The sequence below is a fragment of the Eriocheir sinensis genome, chromosome 69 (assembly GCF_024679095.1).
Source record: "Eriocheir sinensis breed Jianghai 21 chromosome 69, ASM2467909v1, whole genome shotgun sequence".
Taxonomy (NCBI): Eukaryota; Metazoa; Arthropoda; class Malacostraca; order Decapoda; family Varunidae; genus Eriocheir; species Eriocheir sinensis.
In genome coordinates this window covers 3,806,870-3,822,921 of record NC_066577.1, presented here as the reverse complement: position 1 = coordinate 3,822,921, position 16,052 = coordinate 3,806,870, and the positions used below count along the sequence as shown (strand labels likewise).

The 16,052-nt window shown below is 48.0% G+C and overlaps 1 protein-coding gene across 2 annotated transcripts in view; it reads left to right on the top strand.

Moving 5' to 3' along the window:
* Nucleotides 1–222: 222 nt before the first annotated feature.
* The window catches only part of LOC126988395 (NPC intracellular cholesterol transporter 1-like), an 87,980-nt gene continuing 72,150 nt past the window's right edge, over nucleotides 223–16,052 (top strand). Inside the window, exon 1 of one of the 2 annotated variants that reach the window (XM_050846459.1) lies at nucleotides 223–508. In XM_050846459.1, coding sequence (XP_050702416.1) covers nucleotides 437–508 — 72 coding nt within the window. In that variant the 5' untranslated portion in view covers nucleotides 223–436. The remainder of the gene's footprint in view (nucleotides 509–16,052) is intronic. The other variant, XM_050846460.1, reaches the window with a different exon arrangement.

The following is a 16,052-nucleotide window of genomic DNA, read 5'->3' as shown; positions in this document are numbered from 1 at the left end:
GTTTCCTTCTCTTTTCTTCTACTGTGGCACTAAACCTTGAAATCTGGAGCGACGCCTGGCTAGATCTGGCGCCTATATTGTGACTTTACCTTGTTGCTGTAAAATGACTGGACAAAATATGCAGGGGAGACACCCAACACAAAGGCCAAGACCAGGACCAAGGCCTCACCCTGCACCCATCCCAGCGCACCCTGCATTGTTGACACCAGAGATCGGAACCGCGGGAAACCTCAGTGGCTCGCCGGACACTGGAGCGGGAGGTTGTACGCGCTGAAGCTCCCATACCACAGTGCATATCATACCCTTTAACCCCTGGGGCTTATCGGACACAGGGACGAGCGTAACCTGACCTCCGTGAAGACCGCGAGGAGGCAAGGGGCGGCGTGTGGCGGCCAGGAACCTCTCAAAACACGGATACATAAGATAATTTAAGAGGATGAGGATGAACGGGGCTGTCCTAGCGGCGGTTGTCGGGCCGCTGTTGCTGTTGTTGTCGTTGATGTCCGTGGTAAGTTGTTGTTTTCTGGTTGTTTTTTGGGTTGGTTGTGGTTGTGTCGTATCTGGTTTACCTTTTGTTTGCTTGGTGTTGTTTTGATTTGATTTTTTGTCAGGTTTTGTGTTTTCGAATTTCTTTATTTTCTTTTTTCTTTTTTTCTAATTTTGTTGCTGTTAGGTTTTGTGTTTCTGTGTTTCCTTGTTTTCTTCCTCTATTTTTTCTTTATTCCTTTCATTGTTTCCTTTTCCCTCCTTTTATTATTTTTATTATTGTTTTCCTTCTTCCTTTTATTGTTTTTTTTCTGTTCTTTCATTGTTTTTTTTATTGTTTTCTTTTACTTTTTCCTTTCATTGTTATTCTTTTCTTCTTCCTTTCATTGTTTTCTCTTCTTTCATTATTTTTTCTTTTTCATTGTTTTTCTCTTCTTCCTTTCATTGTTTTCTTATATTTCAGCTTAATTTCATTGTTTTCTTGTTTCTTCTTCCTTTTATTGTTTTTCTTTTCTTCCTTCTTTCTTCTTCCTTTCGTTGTTTTTCTTCTCTTCTTTTCCTTGTTTTCTTCCTCTTTTTTCTTCCTTTATACATTTTTGGTTATTCTCTTTGTTTTCCTTCTCTTTCCCTTTATTTTCTTCCTCTTCTCTCTTTCTTCTTAATATTATCTAGGTAGTTTTTCTTCTTTGTTTTCTTCTCCATCCTTTCACTGTTTTCTTCCTCTTCTTTCTTTCTTCTCTTAATATTTTCTTATTAATTCTCTGTTCTTTGTTTTTCTTCTCCATCCTTCCATTGTTTCTTTTTCTGTATTCTTTCTTTTCTTCTCTGTTTCCTTGGTTATTCTTTATTCTTTGTTTTTCTTTATATTTTGGGTAAACTTGGATTAAATTATTAAGTTCAAGGAGTGGCTTCATAAATACAATAGTAAGAATTATTATTTTTATTATTATTATTATTATTGTTATTATTATTATTATTATTGTTATTATTATTATTATTATTATTATTATTATTATTGTTGTGTATTTGATTACAATCGTGTCTGTGGGTATATTATCAAACACATACGGAGGAGGAAATTTGAATGTTTGGTAATTTCCATTCATAATTTACACTTCTGCCATATTTGAAAAAGAAAAATGGCTCTTCTCGAATTATGGGTTGCCGATCTCTGGCCGCTAGTGTGTCAGGGTGTAAGGGTTAGGTTAAGAAGGGTAGAAGTTAGGTTAGTGTGTAAGGGTGTATGGTTAGGGTGTAAGGGTAGAGGTTGGGTTAGGGTGTAAGAGTAGAGGTTAGGTTAGGGTGTAAGGGTAGAGGTTAGGTTAGTAAAGGGAGAGGTTAGATTAGGGTATAAGGGTAGAGGTTAGGTTAGGGTGTAAGGGGAGAGGTCAGGTTAGGGTGTAAGAGTAGAGGTTAGGTTAGGGTGTAAGGGGAGAGGTTAGGTTAGTAAGGGTAGAGGTTAGGTTAGTAAGGGTAGAGGTTAGGTTAGGGTGTAAGGGGAGAGGTTAGGTTAGTAAGGGTAGAGGTTAGGTTAGGGTGTAAGGGTGTAAGAGTAGAGGTTAGGTTAGGGTGTAAGGGGAGAGGTTAGGTTAGTAAGGGTAGAGGTTAGGTTAGGGTGTAAGGGGAGAGGTTAGGTTAGTAAGGGTAGAGGTTAGGTTAGGGTGTAAGGGGAGAGGTTAGGTTAGTAAAGGTAGAGGTTAGGTTAGGGTGTAAGGGGAGAGGTTAGGTTTGGGTGTAAGGGCCGTACTTTTAAACATATCAGCGTCCAAGCACACATTTTTGACAAGGCTTTCATGGGCGTTGTGGGAGGCATTTCCAGGGGTAGTTTAATGACCCTGGTGGTAGTGTGACCCTTCCTCTGTACCACGAACCTGAAAGACCACTCATTAGAACCCGATTAAGGGTGTAAGGGCGTAAGAGCAGAGGTTAGGTTAGGGTGCAAGGGTCGAGGTTAGGTTAGGGTTGAGGGCCATACTCTTAATGGTGACTGGTCTGTGAGAATAATGGTGACTAGTCTGTTTAAACATATCAGCGTCCAAGCACACATTTTTGACAAGGCTTTCATGGGCGTTGTGGGAGGCATTTCCAGGGGTAGTTTAATGACCCTGGTGGTAGTGTGACCCATCCTCTGTACCATGAACCTGAAAGACCACTCATTATAACCCGATTATGGGTGTCTGTTTAAACATATCAGCGTCCAAGCACACATTTTTGACAAGGCTTTCATGGGCGTTGTGGGAGGCATTTCCAGGGGTAGTTTAATGACCCTGGTGGTAGTGTGACCCTTCCTCTGTACAATGAACCTAAAAGAACACTCATTAGAACTCGATTGATCTCCTTTTTGGCCTTTGGAAATAGTTGACGTGCACGGCGGAGGCGTCTAACGATACGGAGATTAGGGTGGGTGCAAGGGCAGAGGTTAGGTTAGGGCGAGCTAAGGGTGGGTGTAAGGGTAGAGGTTTTGGCTTGGCCGCATAACACGCATATCTGTGTTGGCTGTTAGGGGGACGGGGGAGCCGGGTGTGCAGGGGAGGGAAGTGAATCAACTGTAATTATTAGTGTTAGTGTGTGTTGTGGTGACGAGTGTGTATTTGTTTTCTGAATGAGTCTATTGTACCGCAGTCTAAAATCTGTTGAGTTAACTTGACTTGTTGACTTGGTATATACATGTGCGTGCTTTGTCTTGCCCGCTGTTTGTTTGTTTTGTTTTTTGCTGCTTTTCCTCCTGTTTTGTCATTTTTTTGCTTTTTCTCAGTTTTATTTATTTATTTATTTTTTTTTTTTTTTTTTTTGGTCACTTGTCTTTTTCTTTTACTTCTAATTTTTGTTGTTCTTCCTCCATGATTCACTACTACCAAGAAAACAGAGGGAGAGAGAGAGAGAGAGAGAGAGAGAGAGAGAGAGAGAGAGAGAGAGAGAGAGAGAGAGAGGAAATAAAATAAAACAAGATATAGAAAGACGGACACTAAGAAAGCAAAGAATAATGAGAGAGAGAGAGAGAGAGAGAGAGAGAGAGAGAGAGAGAGAGAGAGAGAGAGAGAGAGAGAGAGAGAGAGAGAGAGAGAGAGAGAGGTAAGAAAGTGGAAAAAAATAGAAAGACAGGATATAAACAAACGAAAAAATATATAAACGTATTAGAGAGAGAGAGAGAGAGAGAGAGAGAGAGAGAGAGAGAGAGAGAGAGAGAGAGAGCACCGTTAGCTACAATCTTTCCCCCACTCCTTAACCCAACTTGTTTTCTTCCTTCATTCCTGTGTGTGTGTGTGTGTGTGTGTGTGTTGGTAGAGGTTGTGTTAGTAGTATGTCCATGGGTAGTGTTATGAGCCTGGTGATGGTTTGACAAGGCTTTGGTAGAGGTTGTGTTAGTAGTATGTCCATGGGTAGTGTTATGAGCCTGGTGGTAGTTTGACAAGGCTTTGGTAGAGGGTGTTAGTAGTATTTCAGTGGATAGTGTTATGAGCCTGGTGATAGTTTGACAAGGCTTCTGCTGCACCATGGACGTGTGTGTGTGTGTGTGTGTGTGTGTGTGTGAAATTACAGAAAGGAAAATATAAAGTAAAAGAAAAGAAACAAAGAAAGAATGAGTTACCTTCGTGTGGTATTCACGTGTTCTATCCACGCCTGACATCGTTCTAAAAGGAATACGAGATGAGTCTTCAGGTAAAGTTGGAGACGAAAATATTAATCAGCCTTGCCCATGAACTTCCTGTGACCTATATCGTAACCGCTTCTGTCTGCAAAGTAGGTTGCGTAAGGGAGGGGGGAGGGGGATGAACTGGGAGGGGAGGAGTGGAGGAAGGGAGGGGGAGTGAGGGAGGAAGGGAAGGGGATGAACTGGCAGGGGAGGGGAGTGGAGGGAGGGATGAACTGACAGGGAGGGAAGTGAGGGAGGACGGGAGGTAAGGATGAACTGGCAGGGAGGGGAGGGAAGGATGAAGGGAGGTAGGGATGAACTGGCAGGGAGGGGAGTGAGGGAGGAAGGGAGGGAAGTGATGGAGGAACGGAAGGGGATGAACTGGCAGGGAGGGAGGAAGGGAGGGGGATGAACTGGCAGGGAGGGAAGTGATGAAGGGAAGGAAGGGGATGAACTGGCAGGGAGGGAGGAAGGGAGGGGGATGAACTGGCAGGGAGGGGAGGAAGGGAGGAGGATGAACTGGCAGGGGAGGGGAGTGAGGGAGGGATGAACTGGCAGGGGAGGAAGGGAGGGGGATGAACTGGCAGGGGAGGGGAGTGAGGGAGGAAGGGAGGGGGATGAACTGGCAGGGCGGGGAGTGAGCGAGGAAGGGAGGTAGGGATGAACTGGCAGGGAAGGGAGGGGAATGAACTGGCAGGGGAGGGAAGTGAGGGAGGAAGGGAGGTAGGGATGACCTGGCAGGGGAGGGGAGTGAGGGAGGAAGGGAGGGGATGAACTGGCAGGGGAGGGAGTGAGGGAGGAAGGGAGGGGATGAACTGGCATGGGAGGGAGTGAGGGAGGAAGGGAGGGGATGAACTGGCAGGGAGGGGAGTGAGGAGGAAGGAGGGGGGGATGAACTGGCAGGGGAGGGGAATGAACTGGCAGGGGAGGGGAGTGAGGGAGGAAGGGAGGGGGGTGACCTGGCAGGGAGGAGGGGATGAACTGGCAGGGGAGGGAAGTGAGGGAGGAAGGGAGGTAGGGATGAGCTGGCAGGGAAGGGAGGGGGATGAACTGGCGGGGAAGGGAGTGAGGGAGGAAGGAGGTAGGGATGAACTGGCAGGAAGGAGGGGGGATGAACTGGCAGGGAAGGAGGGGATGAACTGGCAGGGAAGGGAGGGGGATGAACTGGCAGGGAAGGGAGGAGGGGATGAACTGGCAGGGAGGAGAGGGGATGAACTGGCAGGGGAGGAGGGAGGAAGGGAGGATGAACTGGCAGGGGAGGGAGTGAGGAGGAAGGGAGGGGATGAACTGGCAGGGGAGGGAGTGAGGGACGAAGGAGGAGGGATGAACTGGCAGGGAGGGGAGGGAGGAAGGAGGGGATGAACTGGCAGGGGAGGGAGGAGGGAAGGAAGGGAGGGGATGAACTGGCAGGGGAGGGAGTGAGGGAGGAAGGAGGGGATGAACTGGCAGGGAAGGGAGGAGGGATGAACTGGCAGGAGGGATGAACTGGCAGGGGAGGGCGGAAGGGAGGGGAATGAACTGGCAGGGGAGGGGAGTGAGGGAGGAAGGGAGGTAGGGATGAACTGGCAGGGAAGGGAGGTAGGGATGAACTGGTGGGGACGGGAGTGAGGGAGGAAGGGAGGGGATGAACTGGCAGGGGAGGGGAGTGAGGGAGGAAGGGAGGGGGATGAACTGGCAGGGAAGAGAGGGGGATGAACTGGCAGGGGAGGGAGTGAGGGAGGAAGGGAGGGGAATGAACTGGCAGGGGAGGGGAGTGAGGGAGGAAGGAGGGGATGAACTGGCAGGGGAGGGAGTGAGGTAGGAAGGGAGGGGTATGAACTGGCAGGGGAGGGTAGTGAGGGAGGAAGGGAGGGGATGAACTGGCAGGAGAGGGGAGTGAGGGAGGAAGGAGGAGGGAGGAGGGATGAACTGGCAGGGGAGTGAGGAGGAAGGGAGGGGATGAACTGGTGGGGAAGGGAGTGAGGGAGGAAGGAGGGGATGAACTGGCAGGAGAGGGAGTGAGGGAGGCAGGGGGGGAGGAATGAACTGGCAGGGAGGGGAGTGAGGGAGGAAGGGAGGGGGATGAACTGGCGGGGAAGGGAGGGGGATGAACTGGCAGGGGAGGGGAGTGAGGGAGGAAGGGAGGTAGGAATGAACCGGCAGGGAAGGGAGTGAGGGAGGAAGGGAGGGGGATGAACTGGCAGTGAGGGGAGTGAGGGAGGAAGGAGGGGATGAACTGGCAGGAGGGGGAGGAGGGAGGAAGGGAGGGAGGGATGAACTGGCAGGGAAGGGAGTGAGGGAGGAAGGGAGGGGGATGAACTGGCAGGGAGGGGAGTGAGGGAGGAAGGGAGGGGGATGAACTGGCAGGGAGGGGAGTGAGGGAGGAAGGGAGGGGGATGAACTGGCAGGGAGGGGAGTGAGGGAAACATGGAAACATGGAAATGCAGGCAAGAGAAAGCCTATTGGCTCATTACGAGGTCGCCCGCTTGGGTGATTTAATCTGCTCGACCGCCACTTGGGGCTTGGTGAGCAGATGAAAGCACCTCGATATTGAGGAGCAGATGGAAGCCCCTCGCTATTCAGTTCACTCCCGACGCAGCGAAATGACGGTCGATTCTATATTTGAAGGAGTTGATGGTATTCGCATTTACTACTTCTGAGGGAAGATTGTTCCAGTGGCGGATGACTCGGTTTGAAAAGAAACTCCTTCCAATGTCTGTGTTACATCGACTCGACTGAATGGGTAAACCGTTATTTCTAGTTCTTGAGTTGGTTTGCAGTTCAAAGAATTTGGTGTAATCGACGTTATTGAACTTTTTTAGATACTTGAAGACTTGAATCATATCCCCTCGTTGGCGTCTTTTCTCCAATGTAAAGAGATTGAGTCGCTTGAGTCGTTCCTCGTACGGTTGAGCCCTGAAGGTTGGAATCATCTTTGTGGCGCGTCGTTGAATCCTTTCCAGTAAAGCAATGTCCTTTCTGTAATTGGGAGACCAGAACTGCACTGCATACTCGAGGTGCGGTCTTACCATGGAATTATACAAGGATAGCATCACGTCTGGTGTTTTACACTCGAAGTTCCTTGCTATGAACCCGAGCATAATGTTGGCCTTGTTGTATGCTTTTTTACAGTGATTCGCGTGTTTCAGGTCACTGCTGATAGTGACTCCAAGGTCCTTTTCCTCCTGCATCGCTTGCAGAGGTCTCCCATTCATGATGTATGTGTGGTTACTATTTTGGGACCCAATGTGCATGACTTTGCATTTGTCAACATTAAAAGACATTTGCCATTTTCCTACCATTCGATGATGTGATTGAGGTCTTTCTGAATGATATCGCAGTCGGTCTTTGTGAGTGCATCTCCACCCACCTTGGTGTCATCTGCAAATTTCGATATTGTGGATTTCAGTCCTGATTCTAGGTCATTGATATATATGATAAAGAGGATGGGTCCCAGCACTGACCCTTGAGGCACTCCACTAGTGACTGGTAGCCAATCGGAAGGCTGTCCGTTGAGTAGTACTCGTTGTTTTCTGTCGGTGAGCCAATCTCTTATCCACGCGATCAGATTGGCTCCGATGCCCGCCGAGTGCAGTTTCTTAAGGAGTCGCTCGTGCGGTACCTTGTCGAAGGCTTTCTGAAAGTCCAGGTATATAACATCACTGGGGATGTGGGCATCCCAGTTCTTATATATACCTTGGAAGAAGTCTAATAATTCGTTAGGCAGGAGCGCTTGTTTCTGAAGCCATGCTGGGTGTCGGAGATTATATTATTGTTTTCTAGAAACTTAACAAGTTTATCTCTAATAATCTTTTCGAGTATTTTTCCTGCCACTGATGTCAAACTTATGGGCCTGTAGTTTAATGCAACGCTTTTGTCTCCTTTTTTGAAAATCGGTGTTACGTTCGCCATCTTCCAGTCTTCCGGGAGGAAGGGAGGGAGGGATGAACTGGCAGGGAGGGGAGTGAGGGAGAAAGGGAGGGGGATGAACTGGCAGGGAGGGGAGTGAGGGAGGAAGGAGGAGGGATGAACTGGCAGGAGGGGAGTGAGGGAGGAAGGGAGGGGATGAACTGGCGGGGAAGGGAGTGAGGGAGGAAGGGAGGGGATGAACTGGCAGGGAGGGGAGTGAGGGAGTAAGGGAGGGAGGGGAGTGAGGGAGAAAGGAGGATGGATGAACTGGCAGGGAGGGGAGTGAGGGAGAAAGAGAGGGGGATGAACTGGCAGGGAGGGGAGTGAGGGAGGAAGGGAGGGAGGGATGAACTGGCGGGGAAGGGAGTGAGGGATGAACTGGTGGGGAAGGGAGTGAGGGAGGAAGGGAGGGGGATGAACTGGCAGGGAGGGGAGTGATGGAGTAAGGGAGGGGGATGAACTGGCAGTGAGGGGGATGAACTGGCAGGGAGGGTAGTGAGGGAGGGATGAACTGGCAGGGAGGGGAGCGAGGGAGGAAGGGAGGGGGATGAACTGGCGGGGAAGGGAGTGAGGGAGGAAGGGAGGGGGATGAACTGGCGGGGAAGGGAGGGGGATGAACCGGCAGGGGAGGGGAGTGAGGGAGGAAGGGAGGGGAGTGAGGGAGGAAGGGAGGTAGGAATGAACCGGCAGGGAAGGGAGTGAAGGTAAAGTTTGGTGTGTAGGCTATAACTGCGCGTGTCCTCGGTGCTCATCTCCGTCACACTGCCCCTTGATCCTGTGGTGGGCGGGCAGCCATCACCCCGGGACACAGGGCCAGTGGTACACCCGGGTAACCACAGTGTGCCTTCCCCAGGTGTCCCCAGGTACATATTTATCCACCAGCCAAGCAGGGAGGAGCAACAGCTGGGATTCAAACCGGTGTGGTGTCATAAGCCATCTGAGGATCGTTAGACATCCCGTCCTGAATACTTACATGCATTTCGACACAGTACCGTCTCTTTCGTCGCCTGCTTGTCGGGATCTGTGCCACCCAAGTTTATTTACTTTATTATGAAAGCAAATGACGACGCATGTATGTATATAACTAGAATATCAACGATCACTCTTCCTCTTCTTCGGGGGCTTTGTAATGCAGTGGTTAGCACACTCTGCTCACAACCGAGAGAGCCCGGGTTCGATTCCCGGGCGGAGTGGGAAAATTTGGGCGACTTTTCCGATACCCTACGCCCCTGTCCACCCAGCAGTGAATGGGTACCAGGTATTAATCGGGGGTTGTGTCCCGTCTCCTGGGGTCTGTTCCCTTCTCCTATAAGTCCTTCCCCTTTTGTCTCTCTCCGGCATATGACCACAGATGTTGCGCTGACTAAACGAAACTTTCTTCCTCTTCCGCTTTGCATCGCTTTTTAGGTCCTCCTTGGTACTTTTTTACACATAGATGCTTCAATCACTCACTCTATGATAGCAAATTTTGGGTTCCGCGATGCGAAAATAAGGATGGGATGTTTCATGATACCGGACGGCAGATAACACCACGCCGGGCCCGCAGATCCGTCGTTGGGGGACGCTAACCCCTAAGCCACGGCGACGCTTAATTAAATCTTCAGGCCATTTCTCTTTCATCCTTGTACGTCTTTCCTACCTGATCTACGTCACACCTTTCTTCTGATCATCAAGCAAGACTTATATTCCTACCTTTCCCTTGCTTTATATTCCAGCCTTTCCCAGCCGCATCACACCAGCTGGCATTCTTAATACCTCCAACAGCTTGCAATAGTCTCCGGCCAGTCCTTTGTTTTTCCTTCTTTCTTTTAAATAATAATAATGGCAATAATAATCTTGTTACATTCTATCGTGACGTTTCCAGTTCCTCCCATATTAACATTTTCACAGTTCGCCATGATGGGTTAGTAAGCTACCAAACACTTAGAAAATTCCTTGTGCAGTGTTTGGAGTTGATAATAAAGAAATTTGAGGGAGCCATACATGAAGTCTTGAGCTTGTGTATCTGGTGTTGCATGGAAAATTTAACCGTTAGGAGTGTGGGGGGCTCCACTCAAAGAGCTCTCTTGGACAGAGTGGAGTCTAAGGCTCTTCGTCTCATCAAATCTTCTCATACTAATAGTTTTCTACCTCTTAAATTTCGCCGCCATGTTGCCTCTCTTTCTATGTTCTATCGATATTTTCATGCTGACTGCTCTTCTGAACTTGCGAACTGCATGCCTCTCCCCCTCCCGCGGCCTCGCCACACACGACTTGCTACTTAAGCTCATCCCTTTACTGTCCAGATCCCTTACGCAAGAGTTAACCAGCATCTTCACTCTTTCATCCCTCACTCTGGTAAACTCTGGAACAATAATTATTTTCCTTCACCTGTATTTCCTCCTGCCTTCGACTTGAGCTCTTTCAAAAGGAGGGTATCAGGACACCTCTCCTCCCGAAATTGACCTCTCTTTCGGCCACTCCTCTAACTCTTTAGGAGTAGTGAGTAGCGGGCTTTTTTTTTAACAATTGTTACCTTTTTTATGCCCTTGAACTGACTCCTCTGCTGTTAAAAAAAAAATAAAGAAAAAAAATAAAAGAATAGTTTGGTTCAGGCAGTTACAAAGCCTCTGTGTTGGACCGTGAAATTGGCTCCAAGACTCATCTCGGAATGTAGTGACCTGCCTGAGGCGGGAAGCCCCCCAAACCCTCCCTGCCAGGGGGTGCCTCTGGCCGACCGGCTAGAGGAGCGGCTTCGCGTCTGGCCTGTCGCGGGTTCGATCCCCTGCGTCGGAAATATTTGTTAAACTCTTCAGAATCGTTTTAATTTTTATTTTATATTTTTATTTTACAGTAAGGGCTAAAAACAAAACAAAAAAAGTCTGCTAGCCGCTGCTCTGAAGAACTAAAAAAAAAAAAAAAGAGAGATGCCAGAAAGAGGTTTTATTTGACGTCCACGCGTCCCCGGGGAAGTGTCTTGATATTCTCCTCGTGAAAGAGGTCAAGTCGCAGGCAGGGGGAAATACAGACGAAGGAAGGCTGCTCCAGAGTTGACCAGTGAAAGGAATAAAAGAATGAAAGTGCTGGTTAACTCTTGAATAATGGATTTGGACAGTGTAGGGATGAGCAAGAGTGGAAAGTCTTGTGCAGCGGAGCCGCAGGATGGGGAGGCATTCAGTTATCAAGTTCGGAAGAGCAGTCAGCGTGAAAGTATCGGTACAAGATAGAGAGGCAACATGGCGGCGGCATTTAAGAGGTGGAAGACTGCCAGTAAGAGGTGGACTAATTTCTCAGTGTGTTTCGTGCCACGTGGAGGTTGTGTGGAGGAATGTGGAAAGTGGAATGAGTGCGTTACGAGAATATTGTGTGTGTTTATCAACGTATCGATCAACTGCCTGTCAAGTGTGTGTGTGTGTGTGTGTGTGTGTGTGTGTGTGTGTGTGTGTGTGTGTGTGTGTCTTTGTCTAAAGTGTTTTTTTTTTTTTTTTTTTACAACAAAGGAGGCAGCTCAGGGGCACAAAAAAGGAAACAATAATAATAAAAAGCCCGCTACTCGCTGCTCCTAAAAAAAAGAATCAGAAGAGGTGGCCGAAAGAGAGTCAATTAAGTGTGTGCATGTGTGTGTGCATGTATGTGTATATGTATGTGTGTATGTTTGTGTAAGCTTGTGTGGCCTATGTGTGTCGCTTTCACAATCAGGGAGGCGATAAAGACAAACCACCACCACCACAACAACAACACGATGATGATGATGATGGTACTGGGAGCAACACCGGTAATATTGGTGATGACGAGGAATATTTGTGTGGTTTACGAAGACGACAACAAGATATACATCCGTGTGTGTGTGAGTGTGTGTGTGTGTGTGTGTGTGTGGTTGCTCTAAACGCGCTTCACACACACACACACACACACACACACACACACACACACACACACACAGAGAGAGAGAGAGAGAGAGAGAGAGAGAGAGAGAGAGAGAGAGAGAGTGTGTGTGTGTGTGTGTGTGTGTGTGTGCTTGCTCCTAAACGCGCTTCACACACACACACTCAGATAGATATAGATCGATATTTATTGACCACAAATGTACATAAAACCAAAACATCATACATAAATCGGAAGTTATTTAAGAATGTTAATTTCGTTAATATAACAACATTTCCAGCACACACACACACACACACACACACACACACACACACACACACACACACACATACATATATACATACATACAAACACAAACACACACCTAACCTAACCTACCCCATTAACCATTTCCTATCTACATCAACCCCATATATGCCTTCCCTATCCCATGCTCATCCTCGCTGTAAAGGGTCAACGAAGATACATTAGAGACGGTGTGACGAAAGCTGGCGGGGCTATTTTTAAACATGTCATCGCCCAAGCCCACACTTTCAACATGGCTTTCGTAGTAGTTTTGGGCATTTCCAGGGGTAGTTTTATGACCCTGGTGGTATTTTGACCCTTTCTCTGTTACCTGGACCTAAAGAAACACTCATTAGAACCCGACTGATCTGCTTTTCGGCCTTTGGAAATAGTTGGTGTGGGAGGCTGAAGTGTTTGAGAATACCGTCCTAATCCTTGAGGGAGGGACTCGCGGACTTGGTATCGTTGCTTGGGTGACGGTCTCTGCGCCGCTTATTGGCCTGGTGTTAACTAGATCTAACCTGCGGCAAATTTCATGCACGTTGGAACAAATCAAGTATTGGCCACTGAGCACGCACTATCATCACCCAAGCAACCATGTCCGCCCTCGTATGGAGTATGCATCTCACGTGTGGGGGGGGCTCCACTCACACAGCTCTCTTGGACAGAGTGGAGTCTAAGGCTCTTTGTCTCATCAGCTTTTCTCTTACTGATAGTCTTCTACCTCTTAAATTTCGCCGCCATGTTGCCTCTCTTTCTATCTTCTATCGATATTTTCACGCTGACTGCTCTTCCGAACTTGCTAACTGCATGCCTCCCCCTTTCCCGCTGCACGCGACTTTCTACTAAAGCTCATCCATTTACTGTCCAAATCCCTTACGCATGAGTTAACCAACATCTTCACTCTTTCATCCCTCACGCTGGTAAACTTTGGAACAATCTTCCTTCATCTGTATTTCCTCCTGCCTACGACTTGAACTTTTCAAGAGGAGGGTATCAGGACACCTCTCCTCCCGAAATTGACCTCTCTTTCGGCCACCTCTTTTGATTCTTTTTTTTTTAGGAGCAGCGAGTAGCGGGCTTTTTTTTTATTATTGTTTCCTTTTTTTGTGCCCTTGAGCTGTCTTCTTTGTTGTAAAAAAAAAAATGATGCCAAGTCCTAGAGTCCACCCAGCTAGCGTGACACCGACTATAGCGTTTGAACAAGGCATCGAGGCGGGTTTAGTTTGCCGAGAAGGAGAATTGCAAAGTTTGTGTGTGTGGAAAGAACGTGTGAGGCCCCAGTCATACAAGACCATAAGGAGTATGCAAGGTTTCGGTTGGCCTATGATACAAGGCAGCTCCTGTGAACCTAACCTCACTATCCATGAATTTATTTAGATCCACTCATCCACCACTCTCTTAGTATTGGCACTCACTCACCACATGACTGCCAGGCCTGTTCCACTCATCCTCCACTCTGTTAGTATTGGCACTCACTCACCACATGACTGCCAGGCCTGTTCCACTCATCCACCACTCTGTTAGTATTGGCACTCACTCACCACATGACTGCCAGGCCTGTTCCACTCATCCACCACTCTGTTAGTATTAGCACTCACCACATGACTACCAGGCCTGTTCCACTCATCCACCACTCTGTTAGTATTGACATTCACCACATGACTACCAGGCCTGTTCCACTCATCCACCACTCTGCTAGTACTGGCATTCCCCACATGACTGCCTGTTCCACTCATCCACCACTCTGTTAGTATTAGCACTCACCACATGACTACCAGGCCTGTTCCACTCATCCACCACTCTGTTAGTATTGGCACTCACCACATGACTACCAGGCCTGTTCCACTCATCCACCACTCTGCTAGTACTGGCATTCCCCACATGACTGCCTGTTCCACTCATCCACCACTCTGTTAGTATTGGCACTCACCACATGACTGCCAGGCCTGTTCCACTCATTCACCACTCTGTTAGTATTGGCACTCACCACATGACTGCCAGGCCTGTTCCACTCATTCACCACTCTGTTAGTATTGGCACTCACCACATGACTGCCAGGCCTGTTCCACTCATCCACCACTCTGCTAGTACTGGCATTCCCCACATGACTGCCTGTTCCACTCATCCACCACTCTGTTAGTATTAGCACTCACCACATGACTGCCAGGCCTGTTCCACTCATCCACCACTCTGTTAGTATTAGCACTCACCACAGACTACCAGGCCTGTTCCACTCATCCACCACACTACTTTTGAATCAGTTCTTGCCTATGTCTTTGCTGTCCAACTTGAACCTATTGCTACGTGTCTTTCCAGGTTCTCGTACCACCAAAACCTTATTAATATCATCCTCTTTAAAGCCCTTCATCTAGTTCTCCCCCTTTGCCCTTCTAGAGAAAATAGATTGAATTGCTTGAGTCTTTCCTCGTGCGGCAAGTTTCTCAACCCGTGAATCATTATTGTCATCCTCCTTTGCACAGATTCTAATTTACTGAGGTATATTTTATAGCGAGGAGACTAGAAATGACACACACACACACACACATACACACACACACAGAGCAGGTGACATAAGACCTTGACACACACACACACACACACACACACGCACACTGACACACACACTATCATCATCATCAGCTATCACCTTGCATGCGCCAGACTGATATGCATGGTTAACCAGGTAGAGAAGGAGGCGTGATATGCATACTGACAAACCCCGGACTCCTCCCTCCACCCACTGGTATATCATTGGTACACTTCACCGCATAACCACCCAGGGCCATATTCTTACACTTCGCCGCCCAAGAACACAGGTTTGACAAGGCTTTCGTAGGAGTTTTGGGCATTTCCAGGTGTAGTTTTATAACCCTGGTAGTAGTGTGACTCTTCTTCGGTATGAGCGGTGTTAGGGTCATATTATATTCGCCGCCCAAGAACATGGATTTTTAACAAGGCTTTCGTTGGAGTTTTGGGCATTTCCAGGTGTAGTTTTATAACCCTGGTAGTAGTTTGACTCTTCGGTATGAGCCATGGATTTTTAACAAGGCTTTCGTTGGAGTTTTGGGCATTTCCAGGGGTACTTTTTATAACCCTGGTAGTAGTTTGACTTCTTCGGTAAGAGCGGAGTTAGGGTCATATTCTGTTCGCCGGCCAAGAACATGGAGTTTGGGCATTTTAACCCTGGTAGTAGTTTGACTCTTCGGTAGTACTTTTTTATAACCCTGGTGGTAGTGTGACTCCTCTGCTGTATCGTGAACGTGAAAGACTCATTAGAACACGGTATGAGCGGTGTTTGGGTCATATTCTGTTCGCCGGCCAAGTACACAAGTTTGACAAGGCTTTCGTAGGAGTTTGGGGCATTTCCAGGGGTACTTTTTATTACTCTGGTGGTAGTGTGACTCCTCTGCTGTATCGTGAACGTGAAAGACTCATTAGAACACGGTATGAGCGGTGTTTGGGTCATATTCTATTCGCCGCCCAAGAACACAGGTTTAACAAGGCTTTTGAGGGAGTTCTGGGCATTTCCAGGGGTACTTTTTTATAACCCTGGTGGTAGTGTGACTCCTCTGCTGTATCGTGAACGTGAAAGACTCATTAGAACACGGTATGAGCGGTGTTTGGGTCATATTCTATTCGCCGCCCAAGAACACAGAATTTTAATAAGGCTTTCGTAGGAGTTTTGGGCATTTCCAGGGGTATATAGTTTTATAACCCTGGTGGTAGTGTGACTTCTGCTGTATCGTGAACGTGACGTCACCCTGCTGCTCCGCCCCAAAACCGCCTCCTGCGCGTACCGGTCGCAGTTTTGAAGCAATGACTTGACTTGGTACATATAGACTTAGGGTGTGAGAGGCAACCCCGCGTGAAGGAAGCCGAGGCGACGCCC